The following is a 16,263-nucleotide window of genomic DNA, read 5'->3' as shown; positions in this document are numbered from 1 at the left end:
GACCAGAAAATAAATACTTTCTCTGCATTGAAACCCATTCACATTTTGCGATCTCACAGGTCCCATGGGGTCTACCGGAATTACCCCCCTCCGCGGGGTCACGTGACCCTGTCTGCGAGGTCACGTGACTGAAGGGCGCTAGTGTTTACCTTGGGAGCCCCGGAGAGGACTCTCCAGAACCACCTCCAGCCCTTAGCCCACCATGACCGCTCTGACCGCGACCCCCCCGGTCATATGCCTGCTGCTCCTCTGCCTGGCGAGCCGCTGCTCCGGGCTCCACATCCCGCCGCACGACGCCGTGGCCCGGGTAGCGCGCTTCGTGGCCAACCAGGTGACCTGGGCCTCCATGGCCACCATCTCCTCCCACGACCCGGTCCGCGGACAGCCCTTCTCCAACGCCTTCTCCGTCAGCGACGGGCCGCTGGGCCGCGGCTCCGGGGTCCCCTACCTCTACCTCACCCGCATGGAGGTCTCCGTCCAGGACCTGAAGGTGAGCCACCGGGGAGAGCTGGTTAGGGAGGTTAGAGATGGTTAGTTAAGGTACTAGGTTAGAGGTGGTTGGTTCAGGTTAGTGGTGGTTAGGGTAGAGGTGGTAAGTTAAGGTGTTAGGTTAGATGTGGTTGGTTTAGGTACTAGGTTAGAGACGGTTAGTTTAGGTTAGGTTAGGTTAGAGATGGTTGGTAGTTTGGATGTTATATTACTACCGTTATGGGTTATTTTAGATGCTATGTAACTACGGTTATGGGTTAGTTTAGATGTTACGTAAGGGTTAGTTTAGGTGTTCTCTAACTATCATTAGTTTAGACGTTGTGTTATAAGGGTTAAGTAACTATGAGTTGAGGTGTTGTGTAACTATGGGTTGGTTGAGGTGTTGTGTAATTATGGGTTGGTTTAGGTATTGTATAACTAGGGGTTAGTTTAGGTGTTGTGTAACTACGGGTTAGTTTAGGTGTTGTGTAACTAGTTTAAACATTCTGTTTGTTTGGGATCTGTTTGTTTGGGATCCCGCTTCAAATACCAACAGAAGTGAGGTCACCCAACATCGCTGGTACAACCTTTATGTAACTCAACTATTATGTCATGTTATGTTATGTTAGCACCACGGTGATTCAGCAGATTTTCAGTCACATGGTGACAGCTGGTCCTCTCTGATAAGGTTTTATGGTTGGAGTAGTAGGGGTTACAAGATCCAGATAGGGAACTTCTAGAAGGTCTCGTTCCTCTGCAAGGGTTACCACCCACCACTCACTAAAATTACTGGAGAGGTCATTAAGGAGCAGGTAGGGGTTAGACAGTACAGAGACAGGTCATTAAGGAGCAGGTAGGGGTTAGACAGTACAGAGACAGGTCATTAAGGAGCAGGTAGGGGTTAGACAGTAAGACATGTCATTAAGGAGCAGGTAGGGGTTAGACAGTACAGAGACAGGTCATTAAGGAGCAGGTAGGGGTTAGACAGTACATAGACAGGTCATTAAGGAGCAGGTAGGGGTTAGACAGTACAGAGACAGGTCATTAAGGAGCAGGTAGGGGTTAGACAGTATAGAGACAGGTCATTAAGGAGCAGGTAGGGGTTAGACAGTACAGAGACAGGTCGTTAAGGAGCAGGTAGGGGTTAGACAGTACAGAGACAGGTCATTAAGGAGCAGGTAGGGGTTAGACAGTACAGAGACAGGTCATTAAGGAGCAGGTAGGGGTTAGACAGTACAGAGACAGGTCGTTAAGGAGCAGGTAGGGGTTAGACAGTACAGAGACAGGTCATTAAGGAGCAGGTAGGGGTTAGACAGTACAGAGACAGGTCATTAAGGAGCAGGTAGGGGTTAGACAGTACAGAGACAGGTCATTAAGGAGCAGGTAGGGGTTAGACAGTACAGAGACAGGTCGTTAAGGAGCAGGTAGGGGTTAGACAGTACAGAGACAGGTCGTTAAGGAGCAGGTAGGGGTTAGACAGTACAGAGACAGGTCGTTAAGGAGCAGGTAGGGGTTAGACAGTACAGAGACAGGTCATTAAGGAGCAGGTAGGGGTTAGACAGTACAGAGACAGGTCATTAAGGAGCAGGTAGGGGTTAGACAGCACAGAGACAGGTCATTAAGGAGCAGGTAGGGGTTAGACAGTACAGAGACAGGTCATTAAGGAGCAGGTAGGGGTTAGACAGCACAGAGACAGGTCATTAAGGAGCAGGTAGGGGTTAGACAGCACAGAGACAGGTCATTAAGGAGCAGGTAGGGGTTAGACAGTACAGAGACAGGTCATTAAGGAGCAGGTAGGGGTTAGACAGTACAGAGACAGGTCATTAAGGAGCAGGTAGGGGTTAGACAGTACAGAGACAGGTCATTAAGGAGCAGGTAGGGGTTAGACAGTACAGAGACAGGTCATTAAGGAGCAGGTAGGGGTTAGACAGTACAGAGACAGGTCATTAAGGAGCAGGTAGGGGTTAGACAGTACAGAGACAGGTCATTAAGGAGCAGGTAGGGGTTAGACAGTACAGAGACAGGTCGTTAAGGAGCAGGTAGGGGTTAGACAGTACAGAGACAGGTCGTTAAGGAGCAGGTAGGGGTTAGACAGTACAGAGACAGGTCGTTAAGGAGCAGGTAGGGGTTAGACAGCACAGAGACAGGTCATTAAGGAGCAGGTAGGGGTTAGACAGCACAGAGACAGGTCATTAAGGAGCAGGTAGGGGTTAGACAGTACAGAGACAGGTCATTAAGGAGCAGGTAGGGGTTAGACAGTACAGAGACAGGTCATTAAGGAGCAGGTAGGGGTTAGACAGTACAGAGACAGGTCATTAAGGAGCAGGTAGGGGTTAGACAGTACAGAGACAGGTCATTAAGGAGCAGGTAGGGGTTAGACAGTACAGAGACAGGTCATTAAGGAGCAGGTAGGGGTTAGACAGTACAGAGACAGGTCATTAAGGAGCAGGTAGGGGTTAGACAGTACAGAGACAGGTCATTAAGGAGCAGGTAGGGGTTAGACAGTACAGAGACAGGTCATTAAGGAGCAGGTAGGGGTTAGACAGTACAGAGACAGGTCATTAAGGAGCAGGTAGGGGTTAGACAGTACAGAGACAGGTCATTAAGGAGCAGGTAGGGGTTAGACAGTACAGAGACAGGTCATTAAGGAGCAGATAGGGGTTAGACAGTACAGAGACAGGTCATTAAGGAGCAGGTAGGGGTTAGACAGTACAGAGACAGGTCATTAAGGAGCAGGTAGGGGTTAGACAGTACAGAGACAGGTCATTAAGGAGCAGGTAGGGGTTAGACAGTACAGAGACAGGTCATTAAGGAGCAGGTAGGGGTTAGACAGTACAGAGACAGGTCATTAAGGAGCAGGTAGGGGTTAGACAGTACAGAGACAGGTCATTAAGGAGCAGGTAGGGGTTACACAGTACTAACCGGGGGGGGGCTGTGTTACAGGTGAACCCCCAGGCCTCTCTCTCCATGTCCCTGGCCCAGACGGACTACTGTGCCCAGCAGGGCTACGACCCCCAGAGCCCGCTGTGCGCCCACGTCATCCTGTCAGGGTCCGTCCTGCAGGTCAGCCCCCGCATCACACACCCAGCTGGAGCCTTCACTACCTGTAGCCATGGCAACCCGTACCCAGGAAAACCAGTAGGCATGGCAACTCTTTGCCATGGCAACCAGTAGCAACCCATAGCCAGGACAACCAGTAGCCATGACAACCAGTAGCAACCCATAGCCAGGACAACCAGTAGCCATGACAACCAGTAGCCATGTCAACCAGTAGCCATGATAACCAGTAGCCCTGACAACCAGTAGCCATGATAACCAGTAGCCATGACAACCAGTAGCCATGGCAATCAGTAGCTATGACAACCAGTAGCCATGATAACCCGTAGCAATGACATCCAGTAGCCATGGCAACCAGTAGCAACCCATAATCATGGCAACCAGTAGCATCAGCCAGGACAACCAGTAGGCATGACATTGAGTCGCCATGACGGCCCTCAGCATCAGGAGCCCCTGATGTGTGTGGTCCCAGTCAGACCAGTCAGACCAGTGAAGCTGTGATCCTCCAGGTCAACGACACTGCGGAGGCGGAGTTTGCGAAGAAGTGGCTGTTCTGGCGTCACCCCGAGATGGAGGACTGGCCCTCCGACCACGACTGGTTCTTCGCCAAGTTCAACATCAGCCAGGTCTGGGGGCGGGGCTTCAGGGAGGGGAGGGTGTGGACTGTGTGTTGTGGGTGTGGTCTCTGTGTTGTGGGTGGGGTCTGTGTGTTGTGGGCGGGGCTAACCGTAAATGTAATTTAATTTAATGTACATTTATTTGTAAAGCACATTTAATAAACAACAACAGTTGACCAAAGTGCTATAAAAAACAAAAGATTAAAAAAACAACAATAAAACAAGTAACAATCACACATTTGAGACGCCGATTATTATAGTAACGATAATAATAATAATAACAGTAATAACAATGATAATGAAGGCTAGAAGTTAGAGGCTAGAAGCCACAATGTAATGAATCGATGTGCAATCAGGACCAAAAGACTAAAGGTACGGCCACACTGAACGCGTTAGAGGCATTGAAAATCTGCATTTTTGCATTGGGAACCTTTGGTTTAGGCGCGTAGATGGGTTAGACGCGCTAAAGCAGCGCGTTAGACGCGTTTTACGCACCAACGCGCAGAGTTCAAAAAATGTAACTTTTGACGCGCCTATGCGAGACACTTAGAGTGTCTCGCATAGGCAGTGACCCGATGTCACTGGCAGAGAGACGGAGGATTTTTTCGTTTTGGCAAGTAGCCGTGTAATAGGCGGGATAATGTATAGAACGTCGTCTGTCATTATTGAAAATAAGCCCCTTCAGGGCGAAGCAAGACGCCTCGGCTGGGCAGGCTCATCTAGCTGTGTAGGTGCGTTAGGCGCGTTGATCCATTTTTGTAACACACAATGATCAAGCGTCAGGTTAGGCGCGTTGCGTGTTCAGCGTGGCCGTACCTTAAAAGATGAGAAAAAGATGCGGTAAAAGGAAGGTTCAACTGAATTAAAGGCAGTAGAGTAGAGATGGGCTTTAAGATTGAACAGTGTGTGTGTTGCAGGTGTGGGTGCTGGACTACTTTGGGGGGGTGAAGACCGTAACCCCTGAAGAATACTTCCAAGCCACGCCCTTCAGGAAGCACCCCCACTCCGGGTGAACTGGCCGTCGCCGCGGTGACCCTCCGGTGCCCCCTGACCCCTGCCCCCGTCAGTAGTGATTGAGTCGGGGAGAGAGGGAGTTCTGGAGGTGTGGTCTGTCTGTCTGTCCGTCCGTCCGTCCGTCCGAACCACTCTGGGTTCGGTTGTGTGCGTCCGTCCTCAGTCCCCGCTTTTCTGTTCTTCTCGGCGTGTGTTGATAGCATCTCGCGGCGAGGAGGCGGGGGGGCTGATCAGCCACAGAGCAGGAAGTGGACCTCGCAGACGCAGCTCCACGTCGGCTGATTAAATCGACTTCTGTTTATGACCGGAAACCCATTAAACCAAAAACACACGTCCTCTGACTCCACTGGGCTTTACTCCATTAGGCTTTACTCCACTGGGCTTTACTCCACTGGGCTTTACTCCACTGGGCTTTACTCCACTGGGCTTTACTCCACAAGTTTATTTTAAATTATCTTATATTATACTATACTATATATCATTCTCAATTTTTTATTATGTTATATTTTTGTGTCAATTATAACCAACTATAAAACTTTGTATGGATTTGTAGTAATAAAGTTTTTGTTTTGTATAAAAACTAAGATTCCTTTCTGAAATGTGGTTCTACAATCAGGCTAGCTAATGTAGCTAAACACAGGCTAGCTAATGAGGCTAAACACAGGCTAGCTAATGAGGCTAAACACAGGCTAGCCAATGTAGGTAAACACAGGCTAGCTAATGAGGCTAAACACAGGCTAGCTAATGAGGCTAAACACAGGCTAGCTAATGAGGCTAAACACAGGCTAGCCTCTAATTCCAGGCCTCCTCTGTGACTTAAAAAGCAAACATTTCTGAAACCCTTCTGTGGGGTTAAACTGGCTGAGACTGCGTCTGTACGTGTTGGTGTGTGCGTGTATATTTAGTGTGATCGCTGTCTTTAACCACATCCTGCCTGCGTGTGACAAAGAGAAGAGAGAAGAGAATAAGGAGAGGAGCTGCTTCTCATCTGGTGGCTCGTCGTTGGACTGGGTGCTGGTGTGACTGGTTCTGGTGTGACTGGTTCTGGTGTGACTGGTTCTGGTTCCTGCTGAGATGTCTCTCCTGCCACCCGTTGTGGGCCTCTTGCTCCTGCTCTCTCTGCCCACCGCTGCAGGTAAGAACCGCTTGACACACACACCTTCTGCACCGGCCAGAACCAGTTCTGCACCGGCCAGAACCAGTTCTGCACTTTCAACTGTTTAGAAACACCTAGGATCCACTTTAAACTGGTTTAGAAACACTTAGGATCCACTTTAAACTTATTCGAAACACCTAGGATCTATTTTAGTCTGCGCCTTGAACTGGTTTAGAAACATCTAGGATCCACTTGAAACTGGTTTAGAAACAACTTGAACTAGGCCCCACTTGAGTCCGTAGTTTAAACTGGTTTAGAAGCACAACTAGGATACAAATCAATAATGGATCTGTAGTTGATCACTACTAGAGAGGAGCAAAACTAGGATACAAATCAATAATGGATCTTTAGTTGATCACTGCTAGAGAGGAGCAAAACTAGGATACAAATCAATAATGGATCTGTAGTTGATCACTAGAGGTGATCAGAAGGAGTGCGCCGATGGCCGTAAACACTGCTGATCCTCAAAATGGCTACCCTACCGCTAGCAGCCATCTTACACGCACGCACGCACGCACGCGAGCGACAACCACATTCAAAACTCAGGGCGTACCTGTAAATTACACATTATTATTATACCTTATTGTTTTAACACATTTTATACATTAGTTTGTTGTGCTGCTAAAACAGTGTACTGTTAAAAGTGAAAAAGAGTAAGTGCTTTATCAAGTAAATATAAAACCTCCTTTATTTTACATGTCTAACGGACACAGATGAATCAACCCTACTTGACAACACACACGCAAACACACACACACACATATAGCACACACACACAAATATATAACACACACACACACACAAATATATAACACAGATACACACACGCTCACATACAGAGTGGCTGACGGCTCTGGGATGGGAACTTCATCTGAACCACAGTGTGGCGTCTAGACCGTGAGCCGGACCGAATCCCAAACCTACACACGAGGCAGCAGTGACGCGAACAGCATGTTGTTACACCGGCGGGACACTAGGGGGCCATGCCCCCCTGTCACTGGAACGTTCAAACTTCATCAACACCTGCAGGCCAACATTAGCCCATCAGACTAGCACCTTCAGGCTAACATTGGCCCATCAGACTAGCACCTTCAGGCTAACATTGGCCCATCAGACTAGCACCTTCAGGCTAACATTGGCCCATCAGACTAGCACCTTCAGGCTAACATTGGCCCATCAGACTAGCACCTTCAGGCTAACATTGGCCCATCAGACTAGCACCTTCAGGCTAACATTGGCCCATCAGAATAGCACCTTCAGGCTAACATTGGCCCATCAGACTAGCACCTTCAGGCTAACATTAGCCCATCAGACTAGCATCTTCAGGCTAACATTGGCCCATCAGACTAGCACCTTCAGGCTAACATTAGCCCATCAGACTAGCACCTTCAGGCTAACATTGGCCCATCAGACTAGCACCTTCAGGCTAACATTGGCCCATCAGACTAGCACCTTCAGGCTAACATTGGCCCATCAGACTAGCACCTTCAGGCTAACATTGGCCCATCAGACTAGCACCTTCAGGCTAACATTAGCCCATCAGACTAGCACCTTCAGGCTAACATTGGCCCATCAGACTAGCACCTTCAGGCTAACATTATCCCATCAGACTAGCACCTTCAGGCTAACATTGGCCCATCAGACTAGCACCTTCAGGCTAACATTGGCCCATCAGACTAGCACCTTCAGGCTAACATTAGCCCATCAGACTAGCACCTTCAGGCTAACATTGGCCCATCAGACTAGCACCTTCAGGCTAACAATAGCCCATCAGACTAGCACCTTCAGGTTAACATTGGCCCATCAGAGTACCACCTTCAGGCTAACAATAGCCCATCAGACTAGCACCTTCAGGCTAACATTAGCCCATCAGATTAGCACCTTCAGGCTAACATTAGCCCATCAGATTAGCACCTTCAGGCTAACATTAGCCCATCAGACTAGCACCTTCAGGCTAACATTATCCCATCAGACTAGCACCTTCAGGCTAACATTAGCCCATCAGACTAGCACCTTCAGGCTAACATTAGCCCATCAGACTAGCACCTTTAGACTAACATTAGCCCATCAGGCTAGCACCTGTAGACTAACATTAGCCCATAAGACTAGCACCTTTAGACAAACATTAGTCCATCAGACTAGCACCTTCAGGCTAACATTAGCCCATCAGACTAGCACCTTTAGAGTAACATTAGCCCATCAGACTAGCACCTTTAGACTAACATTAGCCCATCAGGCTGACTCCATCCAGCGCTGAACGCTAACCTTTGACCTCTGTGACCCCTGTAGCGTACATGACGATGTACGACCCCAGACTCTGCTACATCCTGGACGGCTTCCTTGCTGGGTACGGCCTGGTCATCACCGGGCTCTACATTAAGGAGAAGGTCTGCCCTACAACCAACCTACACCCTACCTACACCCTAACACCCTACCTACACCCTAACACCCTACCTACACCCTAACACCCTAACGTACACCCTAACACCCGTCCTACATCCTAACACCCTAACCTACACCCTTACTGCTACACCCTAACCTCTAAATCCTAACCTACACCCTAACACGCTAAACCCCAACCTACACCCTAACCTCTACACCCTTCTCTACAGCTAGGAGTCTGTACCTTTCTCTAGAGCTAGGACTCTGTACCTTTCTCTAGAGCTAGGAGTCTGTACCTTTCTCTAGAGCTAGGACTCTGTACCTTTCTCTAGAGCTAGGACTCTGTACCTTTCTCTAGAGCTAGGACTCTGTACCTTTCTCTAGAGCTAGGAGTCTACCTTTCTCTAGAGCTAGGAGTCTGTACCTTTCTCTAGAGCTAGGAGTCTGTACCTTTCTCTAAGGCTAGGAGTCTGTACCTTTCTCTAGAGCTAGGAGTCTGTACCTTCCTCTAGAGCTAGGAGTCTGTACCTTTCTCTAGAGCTAGGAGTCTGTACCTTTTTCTAGAGCTAGGAGTCTGTACCTTCCTCTAGAGCTAGGAGTCTGTACCTTTCTCTAGAGCTAGGAGTCTGTACCTTTTTCTAGAGCTAGGAGTCTGTACCTTCCTCTAGAGCTAGGAGTCTGTACCTTTCTCTAGAGCTAGGAGTCTGTACCTTTCTCTAGAGCTAGGAGTCTGCCTTTCTCTAGAGCTAGGAGTCTGTACCTTTCTCTAGAGCTAGGAGTCTGTACCTTTCTCTAGAGCTAGGATTCTGTACCTTTCTCTAAGGCTAGGAGTTTGTACCTTTCTCTAGAGCTAGGACTCTGTACCTTTCTCTAGAGCTAGGAGTCTGTACCTTTCTCTAGAGCTAGGATTTTGTAACTTTCTCTAGAGCTAGGAGTCTGTACCTTCCTCTAGAGCTAGGAGTCTGTACCTTTCTCTAGAGCTAGGATTTTGTACCTTTCTCTAGAGCTAGGAGTCTGTACCTTCCTCTAGAGCTAGGACTCTGTACCTTTCTCTAGAGCTAGGAGTCTGTACCTTCCTCTAGAGCTAGGAGTCTGTACCTTCCTCTAGAGCTAGGAGTCTGTACCTTTCTCTAGAGCTAGGACTCTGTACCTTCCTCTAGAGCTAGGAGTCTGTACCTTTCTCTAGAGCTAGGAGTCTGTACCTTCCTCTAGAGCTAGGACTCTGTACCTTTCTCTAGAGCCAGGACTCTGTACCTTTCTCTAGAGCTAGGAGTCTGTACCTTCCTCTAGAGCTAGGAGTCTGTACCTTCCTCTAGAGCTAGGAGTCTGTACCTTCCTCTAGAGCTAGGAGTCTGTACCTTCCTCTAGAGCTAGGAGTCTGTACCTTTCTCTAGAGCTAGGAGTCTGTACCTTTCTCTAGAGCTAGGAGTCTGTACCTTCCTCTAGAGCTAGGAGTCTGTACCTTTCTCTAGAGCTAGGAGTCTGTACCTTTCTCTAGAGCTAGGAGTCTGTACCTTCCTCTAGAGCTAGGAGTCTGTACCTTTCTCTAGAGCTAGGAGTCTGTACCTTTCTCTAGAGCTAGGAGTCTGTACCTTTCTCTAGAGCTAGGAGTCTCTACCTTCCTCTAGAGCTAGGAATCTGTACCTTTCTCTAGAGCTAGGAGTTTGTACCTTTCTCTAGAGCCGTCATACTGTATCTGTCCATCATAATTGCATTTCATATTTTCTGAGTTTGCGTTTTTCTTTTGTATGTGTTTAGTTTTTCACTTCCAAGAAGAAGAAAGACAAAGAAAACCCCTTCTTGGTAAGTTTATGTTTGTGTGTGTGTGTGTGTGTGTGTGTGTGTGTGTGTGTGTGTGTGTGTGTGTGTGTGTGTGTGTGTGTGTGTGTGTGTGTGTGTGTGTCATGATGAAATGAATGCAAACAAATGAATTTACTAAAGGAATATCGACCGATTCTTGACTATTAGACATATTATTTATTCATATGATGATATATACAAAGACATTCTATAGATCATTTTTTATGCCTGTTTCAGAACCGCACCCAACCAGAAGAACATTACCAAGTAAGACCCACAGACACACATGCCAGACGCACACACACACACACACACACACACACACACACACACACACACACACACACACACACACACACACACACACACATACACATACACACACACACACACTAGTAACACTGTGTGTGTGTGTGTGTGCGTGTGTGTGTTTGTGTGTGTGTGTGTTCTTTCAGGCATTGAAGACGCGGGGAAAAGAAGATTTATACAAAGAACTGCCTCTAAAACGAGAAGTAAGCATGTGTGTGTGGTCTGTCTGTCTGTCTGTCTGGCTGGCTGGCTGGCTGGCTGGCTGGCTGGCTGGCTGTCTGTGTCTGTTTTTATATCTCCCTCTCACTGTCTGTCTGTCTGTCTGTCTGTTTTTATGTCTCTCGGTCTGTCTGTCTGTCAGTGTCTGCTTTTATGTCTCCCTCTGTCTGTCTGTCTGTCTGTCTGTCTGTCTGTCTGTCTGTCTCTCTTTCTGTCTATCTTTCTCTTTGTTTCTGTCTCTCTCTCTCTCTCTCCTTCTCTTCAATTTATCAAAGCTTTATTGCCATGGGAAACAAACACATTGCGAAAGCAGATGAAAAATGCGACCAAAAGAAGGAGAGAAGGAAAATCTGAATTAGGTCAAATATAAAAAGCTTTTACAAAATCTCTCTCTCTCTCTCTCTCTCTCTCTCTCTCTCTCTCTCTCTCTCTCTCTCTCTCTCTCTCTCTCTCTCTCTCTCTCTCTTCCTCCCCCTGTAGCGCCAAAGGAAGAACGATCAACAGGTTTACCAGGTGAGTCTCGTTAATTTGTTGTCATCTTTTCTCCATGGTTACCACGTTGTGTTCTTGTTTCCGTGGTAACCTGGTCATCGTGTGTTCATTTTGGTCTTCTCTCCATGGTTACCCAGGATCTGAATCTGGGCAGGGACAGAGAGACCTACAACACCCTACAGATGCAGCCCCTACCTGCTGCCAGGCGCTAAACAACCACGCTCCTGAACGCACCGCCAGACCGCTAAACAACCACGCTCCTGAACGCACCGCCAGACCGCTAAACAACCACGCTCCTGAACGCACCTCCAGACCGCTAAACAACCACGCTCCTGAACGCACCTCCAGACCGCTAAACAACCACGCACCGGAACGCCCCTCCAGACCGCTAAACAACCATGCTCCTGAACGCACCTCTAGAACGTTAAACAATGGACGCACCTCCAGACCCTTTCACGCCCAACAAGCTGAGATACTGTAGCCATGAAATCTGTTTTCCTGAGATGTTATTTGAATAACTGAATTTAATCTTGATTTTGTGGTAATATTTTGTTCTTTATGTCGACAGTTTTTTGCTATGATATTCTTCAGTTTATTGATTTTATTAGTTCCTTATATTATTTCATGCTTAATACATTCTCATTAAAAAATACATTTAAGATGTCTATTTCCATTTTTCGTTTATTTGCATTTTCTCAAACTGCATAAACATAAGTAGTAAGAAACCCTTTCTGTCTGTCTGCCATCATGCAATATTGAATTAAATACATATTCGTACGCCAGTTCCAAATCCATAATATGAGCCTGCTTCTTTTGGTCTTTTACTGCGTCTTTTTCTCAATTCTTCACGATTGGTTATTTGAAGTCAACCCTCAAACCCCTGGTGTCCCAGGATCTGTCGGACTTGAACGCACCGCTAGGAGGAGAGGGGCGGAACTGCTAGCTACCGTTAGCATCCCATCCAGAGCCGACGCTGGCGGGTTGATAGCAGTAAGCTCAAACTTTAGCACTCCGGGGGCTCCTCGCACCTCACCACGACCTCAGCGGTATCACTGGGGTGATGTTGTCAACACAACGGAGTACTTCCTCACCTCACTAGAAGGCGACTAGCGTGTAGCCCTCTAGCGTGTTAGCCTTTAGCTTGTAGCCCTCTAGCGGGTTAGCTGTTAACCGTTAGCTTTGTCGCTAAAAACAAGTAAAAGCAGCGGCGAGCCTCACGGTCCGTCACCATGGAGACCAACGTGACGAAGAGACGCGACAACAAGAAGGCCCTGAGGGTGAAGGTGATCAGCCTGGGCGACGCCGAGGTCGGCAAGGTAACATGTTATAGGAGTGAACATGTTATAGTAACATGTAACATGCTATAGGAGTGAACATGTTATTGTAACATGCTATAGGAGTGAACATGTTATAGTAACATGTACATTAGTATGAGGGTGAAGGTGATCAGCCTGGGCGACGCCGAGGTCGGCAAGGTGACATGTTATAGGAGTGAACATGTTATAGTAACATGTAGCATGCTATAGGAGTGAACATGTATTAGTAACATGTACATTAGTATGAGGGTGAAGGTGATCAGCCTGGGCGACGCCGAGGTGGGCATGGTGACATGTTATAGGAGTGAACATGTTATAGTAACATGTACATTAGTATGAGGGTGAAGGTGATCAGCCTGGGCGATGCCGAGGTCGGCAAGGTGACATGTTATAGGAATGAACATGTAAGAGTATGTAAAATGTTATAGGAGTGAACATGTTATTGTAACATGTACATTAGTATGAGGGTTCAGCCGGGGGGACGCCGAGGTCGGCAAGGTGACATGTTATAGGAGTGAACATGTTAGAGTATGTAACATGTTATAGGAGTGAACATGTTATAGTAACATGTACATTAGTATGAGGGTTCAGCCGGGGGGACGCCGAGGTCGGCAAGGTGAGTGGGGAACAGGGCTGCCCCATAATAATCGACCAAACGTTAGTCGATGAGAAGAGCCAACCAAGTGTTCATTGGTCGGTTGGTCGCAAAACCGACCGATATGATGGAGATTTTAAACTCCATCCAATCATTCTAATCCAATCATACTAATTATGCTAAGTATGCTCTCTCGGGGGCAACACCCTTCATTTTGACAAGCAGTGGGTCTGCTTATAGGGAGGAATGACTTTATCCTTAGTGTCACTAACATAACACTACATGCTTGTACACTTTATCCTTAGTGTCACTAACTTAACACTACATGTTTGTACACTTTATCCTTAGTGTCACTAACTTAACACTACATGTTTGTACACTTTATCCTTAGTGTCACTAACTTAACACTACATGTTTACACACTTTATCCTTAGTGTCACTAACTTAACACTACATGTTTACACGTTTTATACTTAGTGTCACTAACTTAACACTACATGTTTACACACTTTATCCTTAGTGTCACTAACTTAACACTACATGTTTGCACACTTTATCCTTAGTGTCACTAACTTAACACTCCATGTTTGCACACTTTATCCTTAGTGTCACTAACTTAACACTACATGTTTGTACACTTTATCCTTAGTGTCACTAACTTAACACTACATGTTTACACACTTTATCCTTAGTGTCACTAACTTAACACTACATGTTTGCACACTTTATCCTTAGTGTCACTAACTTAACACTACATGTTTGTACACTTTATCCTTAGTGTCACTAACTTAACACTACATGTTTGTACACTTTATCCTTAGTGTCACTAACTTAACACTACATGTTTGTACACTTTATCCTTAGTGTCACTACCTTAACACTACATGTTTGCACACTTTATCCTTAGTGTCACTAACTTAACACTACATGTTAGCACACTTTATCCTTAGTGTCACTAACTTAACACTACATGTTTACACACTTTATCCTTAGTGTCACTAACTTAACACTACATGTTTACACACTTTATCCTTAGTGTCACTAACTTAACACTACATGTTTACACACTTTATCCTTAGTGTCACTAACTTAACACTACATGTTTGTACACTTTATCCTTAGTGTCACCAACTTAACACTCCATGTTTGCACACTTTATCCTTAGTGTCACTAACTTAACACTCCATGTTTGCACACTTTATCCTTAGTGTCACTAACTTAACACTCCATGTTTGCACACTTTATCCTTAGTGTCACTAACTTAACACTACATGTTTGTACACTTTATCCTTAGTGTCACTACCTTAACACTACATGTTTGCACACTTTATCCTTAGTGTCACTAACTTAACACTACATGTTTGCACACTTTATCCTTAGTGTCACTAACTTAACACTACATGTTTACACACTTTATCATTAGTGTAACTAACTTAACACTACATGTTTACACACTTTATCCTTAGTGTCACTAACTTAACACTCCATGTTTGCACACTTTATCCTTAGTGTCACCAACTTAACACTCCATGTTTGCACACTTTATCCTTAGTGTCACTAACTTAACTACATGTTTACACATTTTATCCTTAGTGTCACTAACTTAACACTACATGTTTGCACACTTTATCCTTAGTGTCACTAATTTAACACTCCATGTTTGCACACTTTATCCTTAGTGTCACTAACTTAACACTCCATGTTTGCACACTTTATCCTTAGTGTCACTAACTTAACACTACATGTTTGTACACTTTATCCTTAGTGTCACTAACTTAACACTCCATGTTTGCACAGACCCAACCGGACTCGTTCATTACTTCACCAAACGTACACACTCAACCGCTCGCTCTCCTCACTCGCCCGCTCACACACGTACTGCCATTCTCGCGCACACACATGCGCAACTCTCGTAACAATTATTATTAACAGTTTGAATGTATTAACAGTTAGCGGATCATTATAGGGTCCGGGCCTCCCACTCCCTGTTTCCTCGGTTAAACACATACATCGACTACATTTGCCCGAGTGTTTGTTACATGGGAAAATGAAGCAAAAAAAAATGCTCTCTTTCTGTGGTAACGCCGTCGATGCGGCTGTGGATGCCAGGGAATATATGATGCATCGCTTCAGCAACATTTAAGATGATCGCGATGATACATAACACATTCCTCAGCCCTTGAACTCAAACCATTTTCTGGTTCCCCCAAAAATATATATTAAAAAAATGATATCGTAGACGCGCGACGACTAATCGACTAATGGCTTGTACTTTCGACTACTAGTCGACTAGCAAAATCTTTGGTCGGGGGCAGCCCTAGTGTGGAACATGTTATAGTATGGAACATGTTATAGTATATACCATGCTATAATATGTAACATGTAACTAGTTACACTATGGAACATGTTATAGTATGGAACATGTTATAGTATATACCATGCTATAATATGTAACATGTAACTAGTTACACTATGGAACATGTTATAGTATGGAACATGTTATAGTATATACCATGCTATAATATGTAACATGTAACTAGTTACACTATGGAACATGTTATAGTATGGAACATGTTATAGTATATACCATGCTATAGTATGTAACATGCTATAGTATGTAACATGTAACTAGTTACACTATGGAACATGTTATAGTATGGAACATGTTATAGTATATACCATGCTATAATATGTAACATGTAACTAGTTACACTATGGAACATGTTATAGTATGGAACATGTTATAGTATATACCATGCTATAGTATGTAACATGCTATAGTATGTAACATGTAACTAGTTACACTATGGAACATGTTATAGTATGGAACATGTTATA

At 45.7% G+C, this 16,263-nt stretch overlaps 4 protein-coding genes across 20 annotated transcripts in view; 3 read left to right on the top strand and 1 right to left on the bottom strand.

Annotated features, from left to right (window-relative positions):
- LOC307074772 (NACHT, LRR and PYD domains-containing protein 3-like) overlaps positions 1–16,263 on the bottom strand; it is a 408,596-nt gene that overhangs the window by 165,818 nt on the left and 226,515 nt on the right. The gene's annotated exons all lie outside the window — the stretch shown is intronic.
- On the top strand, positions 130–5,730 carry creg1 (cellular repressor of E1A-stimulated genes 1). Its single transcript, XM_079735127.1, has 4 exons — positions 130–490; positions 3,412–3,531; positions 4,035–4,151; positions 5,060–5,730. Exons 1-4 carry the CDS (start codon positions 203–205, stop codon positions 5,153–5,155), a joined length of 621 nt encoding a protein of 206 aa, XP_079591253.1. The 5' UTR covers positions 130–202; the 3' UTR covers positions 5,156–5,730.
- cd247 (CD247 molecule) lies at positions 5,994–12,296 on the top strand. Its single transcript, XM_079735128.1, has 7 exons — positions 5,994–6,291; positions 8,602–8,699; positions 10,453–10,497; positions 10,732–10,761; positions 10,950–11,006; positions 11,503–11,535; positions 11,652–12,296. Exons 1-7 carry the CDS (start codon positions 6,231–6,233, stop codon positions 11,724–11,726), a joined length of 399 nt encoding a protein of 132 aa, XP_079591254.1. The 5' UTR covers positions 5,994–6,230; the 3' UTR covers positions 11,727–12,296.
- The window catches only part of dnajc27 (DnaJ (Hsp40) homolog, subfamily C, member 27), a 12,392-nt gene continuing 8,578 nt past the window's right edge, over positions 12,450–16,263 (top strand). The window contains exons 1-2 of one of the 2 annotated variants that reach the window (XM_079735126.1): positions 12,450–12,797; positions 12,957–12,989. In XM_079735126.1, coding sequence (XP_079591252.1) covers positions 12,744–12,797; positions 12,957–12,989 — 87 coding nt within the window. In that variant the 5' untranslated portion in view covers positions 12,450–12,743. Of the gene's footprint in view, positions 12,831–12,956; positions 12,990–16,263 lie in introns of both variants that reach the window. The other variant, XM_079735125.1, reaches the window with a different exon arrangement.

The sequence above is a fragment of the Pollachius pollachius genome (assembly GCF_949987615.1).
Source record: "Pollachius pollachius genome assembly, chromosome: 4".
NCBI lineage: Eukaryota > Metazoa > Chordata > Actinopteri > Gadiformes > Gadidae > Pollachius > Pollachius pollachius.
This window is presented reverse-complemented; position numbering and strand designations above follow the sequence as displayed.

Excerpts from the sequence above, each read along its gene's own strand:
- cd247 (XM_079735128.1), top strand. The coding sequence starts at position 6,231 with ATGTCTCTCCTGCCACCCGTTGTGGGCCTCTTGCTCCTGCTCTCTCTG. Across the intron at positions 10,498-10,731 it reads ACAAAGAAAACCCCTTCTTG|AACCGCACCCAACCAGAAGA; the intron begins GTAAGTTTATGT and ends TGCCTGTTTCAG. Across the intron at positions 10,762-10,949 it reads AACCAGAAGAACATTACCAA|GCATTGAAGACGCGGGGAAA; the intron begins GTAAGACCCACA and ends GTGTTCTTTCAG.
- creg1 (XM_079735127.1), top strand. The coding sequence starts at position 203 with ATGACCGCTCTGACCGCGACCCCCCCGGTCATATGCCTGCTGCTCCTC. Across the intron at positions 491-3,411 it reads TCTCCGTCCAGGACCTGAAG|GTGAACCCCCAGGCCTCTCT; the intron begins GTGAGCCACCGG and ends GCTGTGTTACAG. Across the intron at positions 3,532-4,034 it reads TGTCAGGGTCCGTCCTGCAG|GTCAACGACACTGCGGAGGC; the intron begins GTCAGCCCCCGC and ends GTGATCCTCCAG.